The sequence below is a fragment of the Hypomesus nipponensis genome, chromosome 19 (assembly GCF_054491055.1).
Source record: "Hypomesus nipponensis isolate SF chromosome 19, ASM5449105v1, whole genome shotgun sequence".
NCBI classification, from domain to species: domain Eukaryota; kingdom Metazoa; phylum Chordata; class Actinopteri; order Osmeriformes; family Osmeridae; genus Hypomesus; species Hypomesus nipponensis.
Window position 1 is genome coordinate 18384079 of NC_140379.1, and position 12182 is coordinate 18396260.

General features: G+C 46.7%; 1 protein-coding gene across 1 annotated transcript in view; it reads left to right on the plus strand.

The window, feature by feature from the left end:
• The first annotated feature begins 3745 nt into the window (after positions 1–3745).
• cbfa2t3 (CBFA2/RUNX1 partner transcriptional co-repressor 3) overlaps positions 3746–12182 on the plus strand; it is a 40425-nt gene continuing 31988 nt past the window's right edge. The window contains 1 exon segment of the mRNA XM_084682299.1: positions 3746–4963. Within this exon segment, the coding sequence (XP_084538425.1) occupies positions 4759–4963 (205 nt within the window). The 5' untranslated portion in view covers positions 3746–4758.

Below are 12182 nucleotides of genomic sequence, written 5' to 3' on the forward strand. Positions count from 1 at the left end.
ATTTTTAACACTTTCTTTTAGAAACAGGCTTCACACAATAGGACACTAAACTCATTCAGAGTTCTCAATAAACACATGGTCACCCCTACTGTACATGCCGTAAGTACAATGAAGTTAGAAAATGTCAGTGTTGTTGTTGTTACGTAATGTTCTGACTCAAGACACAATGGCCAATCATTTAACTAATTTCAATGGGTTAGCATTTCATATTGACTGGTCAGCTGCAGCAAAAGTAGTTTGTTATGCTCTGTAAACAGACACATCTGTTTAGCTAGCTACAGTATTCATTTCACTGTAAACGTATAGATCGGTTTACGTCGCACAAGCCTGTTCGTGTGTGCCTGCATATGTGTTGGTGGCGGGGGGGTTGGAGGCAGCTTCAACCCTGTTGTCTTTTTGCACATATATTTGTGTGTGAGAATGCGCTTAATTTAGCAGGTGTGCTTTGACAGTTCTTGACTGTGAGCCAAGTCTGCTGTGAACAAACGGGAGAGCTCCCCATGCATCTGTGTGGAGTTTTCTGGTGACAGATGGGGACGGTTTAACTTATAGAGTTCGGTTAAGATGTGGAGGTTTGGAGGGACTGCCTGTGCCAAACAGGTGCACATAAACACACTACAGAGGACGAAACACAGTCAGCTGCCATGTTTGGGGTGTGTGTGTTTGTGTTTGCGTATGTGTGTTTGTATGTGTGTGCTTTGGGGAATTGTGTTCCTAATATGCCTGTGTGGCTTTAAACCATACTGCTGTCTCCCTGTGTTTGTCTTCTAAAAAACTGGTTTTATGTTTCCTGGTAAAACCAGACCAGACCAGTCCGGAGCAGACCCAAACCAGACCAGACCAAACCACACAAATCCAGACCTTGGACCAGACCAAACCAAAGACCAGACCGTGGCTCAGAGTGTAGGGATCCGGCAGCAGAGGCCAGACTGCTGGCCCACTGTGCGTTAAAGGCTTGGTGTGTTCCAGAAGTGAAGTTCATTCAGCTAGCAGCAGCCAGGCGTTTGAGAGGAGGCAGGAGACAGAAGGTAGGACAGTCCACCATATGGCTCCATCCTTGACTGCCCAGGTCTCCAATCCCTAGCTTGACTGATTACTGTACTGTACCAGCCCTGCCTCAGCACTGCCCTGCCCCTGCCTCTGCCTCTGCCCTGCCTCAGCCCTGCCCTAGCCTTGTCCTAGACCTGCCCCAGCTGTCCCCAGCACTGTAGCCCTCAACCTGGCAGGCTCTCTAATCCTTCACTATAAGTGGAATATTTGGCTCCTGTCTCTTCAATTTCTCATTGATGGTACTAAAAGAAAGAAATACAGTGCAAAACCACATTTCAAAATCTGGGTTTTGCTTTGTCTATAAAAACTATGTTCAATAGAATTGGCTTTATGAGAAGGGACGAGCTTTCTTCTCTGAATAAAAGAAAAAGAAAATAAATCCCACAAATATCAGGAGATCAGTAATCAGAAGGGCAGTGTTTCTCTCCGCTGCATGTTGACTCATGGTGGGGGCGATGATTGCCGTCCTGGTTTTATTGGGTGAGGGGAGTCTGCCGGCTGGGTGTCGCTGATAGAGGGATTGCTCTGACATGGCTTGGTCTCAAGTCTGCTGCAGCTAGGAGCTGGGACGAGCAGCCGCGGGGAGCTAGCTGCTTGCCTAACGCTCAACACCCCCCCCCCCACCCCCCCCCCACCCCCTTCTCTCCATCTCTCTCTCTATCTCTACCCCTTTCTCCCTCCATTTCTCTTTCCTTCCCTTCCTCTGTTTTCTTTACACCCTACCTCTCCTGATGTCCTCTATCCTGCTCTTTTCAGACATCCATACTTTCCCCTATATGTTTCCCAACCCCCACCCATCCTCTCAGAAAGTGCCCCCTCTCTGACCTCTCTGACCCGCTGTCACTGTGGTCCAGTCATTGTCTCACTGCCCCCCAAAAGATAATTTTATATAAACGAATATCTGAGAGACAAAAGGGGCAGAGGGCAGGGGGCTGGCTGGGTTTGTTGTGTGTGTGAAACAGCAAACAGCAGGAGCACACACACACACACTGGAGAATGTGCACAAAAAGATGGTAAAAGAGATTGCCAAATGGATACATGTAAGTACACAAACAAGCACACACAATAATCCTCATTATAATCATAATAATGAGATCCTAGTGGGCTGTTCTACATTCTGATTTGAGAACAAGTTACTGCTCTGTGATCCTCTGTGATCCACATGCATAACCTTCTGTCCCAGACCCACGCAACCCTACTGATGTCTGACATGATGAACGCAAAGAAGGAACATGCTAGAAAGTAATTCTGTGCTGCAGTCATCACCATAGGAAATGTACACCGAAGACATTGACCCCAGAGACTCAAGAACATGCTCCTAACCCAGATTCACTCCACAGTACAAACCTACAGATTGACTACAGATTAAGCTGATTCAGGTCTGAGTGGTTCAGTGATGATGTAGATGAGAAATTGTAAAAAAAAAAAAAAAACATATCCCACATAATCTGGAGCTCAGAAATGGTTCTGTATTTTTACCAATGACAAACTTTCCATAAAAGTTAAGATATACATTTTTCTCAACAATGTCATTGATGCCCTACAAATAACCTGATTAAATCATTTTCAGGACTGGACAGTCAAACTGGATGGTTGTTAAATTCATTTGAAAGGTTCTGATGTTGAGGATGTCGTTTCTGAAAAACAGAATTCCCCTTGTCTTAGACAAGTCTCAATTCACTGTCATCACATTGTCTCTGGGTCACGAGAGTTGGCCCCTCCACACACACACACACGCACGCACATACACACTCTCGCACACACACAAACACACAGACGTTACTCTCACATCCACTCTGCTTGTCACCATCTGTGTGTTGGTTTCGGTCTGACTGCCTCACAGCTGTATTCTCACATCCTCTCTCACTTGTATTATGAGGAGAACACATGCAACAAACTATATGTGTTTGAGCGCAAGGATGTTGCCATAGTAATGTGGTCCAGTCAGTCAGGGTCAGAAGGGGTCAGATGGGTGGCAGCTGTATGGTTGGGTGTTTCACATGTAACTCCACTGGCTGCCGCTTTGCCCCCCCACCCCATGACCCCCCCCCCCCCCCCTCCTTCCCTGTTCAATTTCAAAAAAGATGTTTGTTTACATTAAAGGAATCCATGATTTCACCGATTCTCTTTTTCTTTTTTTACCCCAAAACCGCCTTTGGGGTTTAGGCTATACAGCCATCCTTCAGTGGCCAAGTTAGAAAGGGTTGAAAGAGTGTGTATGTGCATGTGTCCCTGTGCGTGTGTGCGCGTCTTTGTCTGTGTGTGTGTGTGTGTGTGTGTGAGTGTGTGTGTGTGTGTAAGTGTGTGTGTGTGAGTGTCGGAGGAAGCAGAGGGAACAGGCGCAGCCCTGTTGTGTGTGTGGAGGGAAGGAGAAGCCAGGCCTGGCCAGCCACAGATACAGCGGCTGGTTCCTGACAGAGGAAGCACAGACACAGTCCCAGACCTGCTGTCTGCTGCTATCACCACCCTGCAGTCCTGTTCACCTTCCCCCGGGAGAACACAGGGACAGGACACACACACACCAAACAAATTCTCTCAAAATCCGAAATTACAGCACGCACAAATGACACATAAACAGTAATAGACCCTTATTAACACAGTTGAAACACACCCACAGTTGCACATACTCTGAGACTCGCTGGGAGGCGCTTGAATGTCTGCCACTGTGACAGGAGAGGAGTTCAAACCAGAGCACTGTCCCTCTACAGGAGCCATTAGGCTGAGTGACCTCCCCCTGCTACACACACACCCGCCGTTGCCTCACACACTCCTCTGAGAGAGCAAAGGAGCAAGGCTGTTTATGAGTAGACTGGGGCGAAAGTACTAGAGAGGAGAAGAGGGAGAGCGAGAGGGAAAAGAGAGAAAGAAAGAGACAGAGAGACAGAGGTAGTGAGATAGAGAGAGGGGAGCGGGAAGGAGAGAAAAGGGAACTGGCAGAAGGAGGTCACCGCTAATTACATGTGTCAATCCAGAGTCACAGAGTCATGGACGACAAGAGAGAGCGATATAGTGTGGAGACTGGTGTGAAGATTCTTGAAGGACTACAACTGTGTTGAAGTGACCCCTTCACGGAACATCTGAGAGGAAATTAAAATAGGGAAAAGAAGAAGAAGAAAAGAAGAAGAAGAATTAGCGGGGGCGCCTATTTTCCGTTTCTCTGAATATCAGCAGCCATGTGCTCCTGCTGTAGCCGCGGGCTAAAGCTGCTGCTAACTCTCTTATCGTGAGAGCCGTGTGTCTGTGGCTCACACACTGATCTGTCAATCCCAGCTTGCCAAGAGCGAGAACGAGAGCGAGAGAGAGAGAGAGAGAGAGAGAGAGAGAGAGAGAGAGAGAGAGAGAGAGAGAGAGAGAGAGAGAGAGAGAGAGAGAGAGAGAGAGAGAGAGGGGGAAAGAGAGAGGAGAGAGCAGAGACCGAGGGAGAGGATTCCAGCTGTCAAAGAGGAGCAGGTCACCTGACCATCTGGGAAATCCTTTAAACAGACACTGGTGCTGTCAGGGCTGGTGGACTGGAGGTACACACAGCAGAGAGGATTGGACTGGACTGCTGTTTGCTCGGTCACAGTAAGAACACTGTCTGTACAGGTTTTCTTCGGACAATACCATCAGCTCGCAGGACTCGTAGTCTAACAGTAGTCACGGGGGAGCAGTAGACTGTGTCCAGGCTGTAACCGTGAAGGTGCTGGTGGAGGGACTGGAAGAGGGACCATGTCCACCAGAGTTCACCTGGAGCACCTGAGGAGGGACAACCCTGGAAAGGTCAGGACCCCCACCCCACGACTTCCTGCCCGAGTCCCAACTGTTACTCTGACCAATCACAGGCTGCTGATGGACAAAAGGAACCTTCACAGTCACCGACCAGGCGACACAGAGGCCAACCTGGCAACCCACAGTCATCGAAGAGGCCGTGAAGGTAGGAGGTTCTTCCTTTCCAGCTAGACCGATTGCAAATGAACCACTATGAGCAACGAGAACAATTTCAATATTGTATTTCTATTCCAATCCATTTATATTAGCACTCTAGTAGTTTATGTATCTTCCTTACCCCGACTGCTTTACAAGTTCATACATCTTGTTCCCACTGTGGAGTGGTGGCAGGACACCCACCTCTGCAGAGAGGCTCCTGTAGGTTGTGTGCAACCGTGATGAGTGACAGCCACCCCTCCTGCTGTCAGGCCTCCTCATTAAGTCTGAGTGATTGACAGGTAATCAGATTGTGTTGAGTTAGCGCCGCATGCTACAGAACAAGGGCATGGAAGTTAGCTACACAGTGAGCGTTGGCACAGCAACTCAGGTGAAAGTTCCTGTGTTTTTGAGTGGAGTTTTCAAGGACAGAGTCATTGACACAACCACTTGTTCGTTCGATGAAAGTGAAGGAGTGAAACCGTGATATGTGACAGACTGCTTCAGCTTGAGCAGAGATGTGTTTGTACATGTGTGGCACACAATCTCACACATGTCTTGATTTAGGAGGAGAAATTTGGTTTGTTTTTCAGAGTGGGGAGACCGGGGACTTCCATAGGGTTTCCCCTGCCAGCTGGAGGCTGAAGGAAAGGTCCTCCCTCTGGGGTTGAGGGTTCCTTTGTGGGGGCCTGGTCCTGGGTCTCTCGGGAGCCTCAGTACACACACACACAAATATACAGAAAGTGACTCAGGACGATCAATTATACCAATAACACCTAAAGCATGGCATACCCCTAGTTGGAGACATGGAGCATTGGCATTAATCTAATCTAAGTACATTAGATCTCCTAATTTCTTGCTTTCTTCTTTGTTATTATGGCTCACTTTCTCCATCCATCTCTCCATCCAACCTTCTCTTTCTTCATTTGTCTCTTTCTTCATTTGCCTATTTTTTCTGTCCCCCGAGTGCACAGGATTGCAAGTCTGTTCTCAAGGACTTCAACTTAAAGAGAATCTGTAATTGATTCTTTGAATCACATAAATACTGGTGCCTTCAGGTTACAACAAAAATCACAAATCAGTGAGGAGGCCAGTTAAGCAGACAGTTATGCATTAAAAGCCACCAGACATTCCAGCTGCGTCACAGACAGTGTGGATATGTAAAGAGTGTGAGCCTTACAGAGAGAGCAGCTAATACCCAACACAGAGCATTACCTGCGGCAGCTCCCGTTTCTTGGCAGTAATGAGCTTTGTGAACATTTCAACGATAAGGGCTCTATAATTAGGCTTAGTCAGAAGCGCACCCCTGTAATTCTGTGATAAAAACCCAGCAGAACTCAGGAGTAAACGCTCATTCAGTCCCTCAGCCCAAGCCTGTCTCAACCCAAGTCGCCCAGGCTGTTCCTCCTTCCCATCCCCAGCCTCCAGCCTCCATCTCTGTCTGAGCCTCTCTACCAGTCCCCCAGCTTCCATCTCCATCCCAGCCTCTGTATCAGTGTACCAGACTCCATCTCTGCCTGAGCCTCTGAACCAGTCCCCCAGCCTCCATCCCAGCCTCTGAACCAGTCCTCCAGCCTCCATCTCCGTCCCAGCCTCAGTCCAGGCCATACACTCTTTGTCTCAGGCAGGGTTAGGGTTAGGGTTAGGGTTAGGGTTAGGGTTAACCCCCCCCTCCACATTCAGAAATGTGGAGGGGGGGGGGGGGATGTCTAAAGCTGGCAGTTTAGTAGTCATCCCTAAGTGTGGACTTGATATTTTAGATGTAGTGTGTGTGTTTGTACGTGAGATGTTTGTACGCAAGAAAGAGAGAGTAGGAGGAGTATATGAGTGTGTTTATGAATGAATATTTATGTGTTTGTTGGGGGGGGGTTTTAGTAGACTAAAATCTGCTGGTTTAGTAGTCATCACAGCAATCGTTCTGATATTTTATATGTAGATGAAATGTGTGTGTGCGGGGTGTGTGTATGTGTACCTGTGTGTGTGCTTGTGTGTGTGTGTGTGTACGTGTGTGTGATGCATTGCGCAGGCTTCCTGTGAGGGAGCAGATGTCGCGGGGCTCAGGCACAGCTGCGGCAGGCGATAACCACGGTGGCAGGGAGATGTCGGCACGCTGGCTTCTCTCCCTGGGTCTTATCACAGCACACACACACGCGCGCACACACACACACATTTCGCACAGCTATACAATGAGGAACTGCCACCCTCCAACACCAGTACACTCTCACAGCACGCCAAGAATAAGGAGGAGGGAGGGAGCAGTGAGAAAGGGGATGGGGGGAAGAGTGAGAAAGGGAGAGGGGAACAGAAAGAAGGAGGGGCTGGGGTGAATCTCAACTTTGAAGGAAGAGGTAGAAAGCAATCATGCCAAATTCCTGCAGTATTATTGACTTCATAAAAGCTGCTGTCCTGATCCAATTTAACTGTAGGGAAACTGAATTTCTGCCTGTTATCTCTGGTGTTCCCAGTTGAAGGTCGGCTCCAGAAGTTGGGGATGTGTGTAGTGCGGGGGGGGGGGGTTCCTGTGGTGCCTCTGCTCAGTCGTGGCATGTTAACGCCACCAGCATCACAGCTGCCCCCCGCCAGCAACCAGGAGGATGAGAAGCAGATGAGTCCGTTCTGGATGGAGACACGAGAAGGGGACAGGGCAGGATAAAGATGGAGGCTGAAAGAAGGACCCTTTGAGAGTGAGGGGGGCTCAAAGGAGAGAGAAAGAGTGGCAGACAGAAAGAGAGATAAAAAGGGAACAGAGGAAAATAGAGAATGAGTAAGAGGAAGGAAGGATGGGAGGATATAGAGAGGTGGGGCAACAGCGAGAGAGCTAGTGGAGAGGATAGACTGAGAAGGAGGGGAGGGAGAGGATATATACAGCAGTTATCCTCTCTATTTCCTTAGCGCCAGCTTTGCGGTTTCTGTGAGGAACAGATGTTCACAACTTGATACAGTACCTCATCCCCCTCTCCTCGCTATCTTCAGCCCCAGTACCACCAACTGTCTGCACATGCACATACACACACAGATACACCCACACCCACACACACATACACTTACACACACATATAGTACATACTCAAACATGTTTTCTCTTGTCAACATGCACACAATAATGTCTTCTTATAAATATACGCATAGAAGTCTACACCTTATATAGAGCATCAGGACTAGTGTGCTAAGATATGATGTAAATACAAAAAATATGTTAAATGTACCTGATCCGCTACAGTAAAGATGATAAGCGTTAAATGCAACAAACTCAACAGGTACAAGGGCAAATCGAGAGATTAAAATCAATTCAATTTTTATTTGGAGGATATCAACAACCCTGTCTGACCGTTACTCAACCATGTCTGACCGTTATTCCACCATAACCTCTCCAACTACAAAACTGTGTCATTCAGGAGAAAGAATCCTAAAAATGTCTGCTATATAATATAATATAGATGACATCTGGATTGAATACAGCAGTACATATATTTTTATTTAGGTCATGAATACCAAATGGTTCAGAGGTTCAAAACAGTTTGAATGTAGATCACAATTTAATAAATTAAAATAAGATTTAAACACAGCTATTGCACAAAAGGTTTAATTAAAAGAGGTTACTTTCAACACCACACCACAAACAAAGAGGCTGCCTCAGATGAAACACCTCCATGTCTGTCTTCTTTCTCTGTGTCTTTCACTGCTCATCCCTACATAGCTTGAATGTACATGGCAAGCTGCAATGGTAAGTGAATGGCAATGTGGGCTTGTGAATGTGGATCTGAAAGAGAGGAGAGCACAATGGAGTCACCAGCAGCTCCAGAGGAGCTCTCAGGCGGCTCAGGCCTTATCTGTTCCCGGCACGCCACCCTGAGACCCACACTATAGGGCAGGATTTATGTGTGAGAGTAGGAAACCAAGCAGACCTTCACTGAATTCACATGCACATACACACACACACTTAAAAAATATATCACATTCACACACAGAGTGGATCTTGTACACACACTCAAACATACATGCACACGCACACACACATACTCAGCCTCTCACTCCACAGCCTCAGACCGATGTTCCTTGCTCTGACACACACACCATAATTTCCATAACAACACAATGACCAAGAGCCTAATCAATCCAACTGATCTCAGCACAGTCCTCAAGCTTCATCAGATACAGTCAATATACAGCCAGGAGAGAGGAGGGGAGAGCATGTGGAGTGGGGGGGGGGGCGTGAGGAGGAGACAATAGTGAACAATAGGCTGTTTGCTTCATTAATGTCATGAAAGGGAGAGTTCATGGTCTGAGGACACAAGCTAGAAACGGGGGAGTCCAAATCGGGGAGAGAGATACAGTCCACCTTGTGTCTCTGTTGTATGGAAAGGTTTATCAGACATACCACATGGAGGGCCTTGGCACACCAGCCTGATCACTCAACAAAAGGCCAAATTAAGAAACGGGAGAGAAGCTCGTTCACTTTTAGAGCGAATGACAAGCCGTCTACTGGTATTCCCAAGGAGAATAGTTCTCCGTCAATCATTGAGTTGTCACGGTGACAGGAATCCGTTTTTTTGGCCGCACCCCCTGTCCCTCTCCCTGTCACTCATGCCTGAACTCCCCACCTACACACACACCTACGGTACCTACACCTCTCACCTATGTCAAATAAATAGGGCCTTGGTCTTTCACACACATCCAACACACCCACACACACACATACAGGTTAACACGCAGTGTTAGTGTGGAGACTGAGAGTGGTTGTGAACAGTCCATCACTTCTTCAGACTCTCTATCCATCTCCCTGACAGCTACATTCCCAGCACACAGTCCCCTATGGAACCTCCAACAGGCCTGATCGGTTCGACACAAACTAGCGTGTGCTTGAGTGCATACGCATGGAAGTAGAACTTGTGAGTGCCTGCATGTGAGTGTGTATATGTCGGTTAAACTCTCCCTTGTACCCCTATGTCAAATCAGAGGCCAAAGGTAGGCAGCACACCACTTTATCCTTCTGGATCTTTCTCCAGCGTTTACTGAATAACCCAGGTGTGCGTTTCCCTGGTTGCTTTAACGTCAACATTATCATCGCTGGCTGCTCTGTCCTGAACGCACCCCTGCTCGCCCAGCCAGGCTGGTGAGACAGGAGCTGGTGGAGAGCAGCTGTCTCTGTGTACTTTACTACCTGGTTATGTTTGTTCTGGGGAGGTCAAAGGAGCGTTAGCTTTGTCTCGGTTCTCCCTCCATCTCAGCCTGGAGAGGAGGACACAGGTGTGGGCAGGTGTAGAGTTCTCAGCCAGTGAAGAGTCAGGCACACCTGCTCTTCCCAATGACAAATGAATAGCGTACTTCACTAGCCTATCCAGTGATAATTGGAAATTGCCTATTCCTGGCCAATTATACTGGGTTTCAAACCATTTGAAATATTGTTTATCGAGGAGCAATTGAGGGTGAAGTGCGACGTGTGTTAATCATCTGTTTGTAGAGTCTGAAAGGTTGGTAGCTTTGTTTTCGTGTTATACAGTGTAATGTAGCAGGGCACTGCTTCGTGGTTAGATTGCCTAGCGACGGGTCATGTGTGGTTAACTGTAGCCTGCTTCTATTGTTTGCCGATACGAGGAAACAGCGCCCCTCACGGGTAGACATCGGTACATAAGTGGCAGAACGGCTCATTCTAGCCAAAAGCCCTCTGGTCAAGACTAGCCGTTTGGGCTGTATTTGACCCAAGGACAATGGTGTGGCATTTACCTTTTGCCCAACTGGGCTGGACTGTAGAAGTACAATGGTCTGGTTAGAATGTTGCATTGTCAATCATCAAATCAATCATTTTTCCCAGTCAATTATCAAAAAAATATAGAAAACCGAAAGGTGTTTAAATGTGTGAAATGTTTGAGCTCGCAATACTGTTTATATGTTCATGCATATTAACAATGGACTGTACCTTTATATTGATTGAAAATGGAACAAGTACAATTTTACGCGCGAAGTCAATGCTATTGCATGAACCGTGCAGCAAGGGAGACAGAGAGGGAGACAGAGAGACAGAGAGAGAGGGAGAGAGAGAGAGAGAGAGAGAGAGAGAGAGAGAGAGAGAGAGAGGGAGAGAGAGAAAGAGAGAGAGAGACCCGTACGCATCCTACTCCAGATGGTGTTTTAAACGCACACAGAAGGCTACGGAGAGGATAGATGAGAGAGAGAACACCCAGAGACTGCGCACAAGACCCGCGTCGGCTCAGAATTATCGAAAACAAAAGAGACTGACCAATAGGGCCTATACGAAATGAACAAAAACAACGCAATGCAAGGGGACTCGAGAAATGATTAATGCTTTGGAGTGACAGGAGTTGACTACACCACCTCAAGCCTATTTGTTGGCGGGGAATGAGCGGTCCTTGGTACGGGAACAGTTGGCAAATCTGCTGTCAGTGATGGTCAAAGAAGCGTGGTATCTGCCGAGCAAGATATATATATGGCATTTTTCGCTATTAAAGTAAACAATGCGAATTTAACGGATGTACTAAAAACTTGTTAGTGGAAAATTATTCAGACTGCTGTGTGCCAAACAAAGGTTTGAAAGTTGTTGATACGGGAGTAGCGCTCGGAACAAGAGGATCCATGCCAAAATTAATTTCATATTTTTACATGGGAGATATCGCTCGTACTGTCCAAGGATTTGTGAACTCGATTCTCTGATAATTTCAAGATAATTCAACGATAGTTTTTTTTATATTGTTGGGGAAGGTGAGCACAGATGTTATTACAATAGCTGAAAACGACACAAGTGGGTTTTTTCACATTTTTTGATCATAAAATGAGATATAAACTAAAAGCTTGTATTTAGATATTTGGTATGTTGTGATCTTTCTTCAAGATAAGCTGTTGGTTTTTGTATCATCGGAACGGACAGTAGGCTAAACCAAAGACTTCATTTACTTTAGGCAACCAGAGCTCCGGCTACGCGAAATAGGCTGTTTTCGCTTTATAACTGAGAATTGAATTACCTCATAATTTATTGAACCGAAAAGTTGACACTGCTTCGAATCCAAAGGAACACATTTTTTTGTCTGACTACATGTGTCGCCCTGATATATTTCTCTCTGTTTCAATAACAAAGAAAAGGAGTAACAACACCGTTTATAGTATCCAACAATAGCCCACTGCGGTTTTATTTTCTTCTTTTTCTTCCAAATATTGAGGATTGGGGCGTTATAACCGTCTTTCGTTAATTTGCTGTGGATTATCTTCGCTGCAAT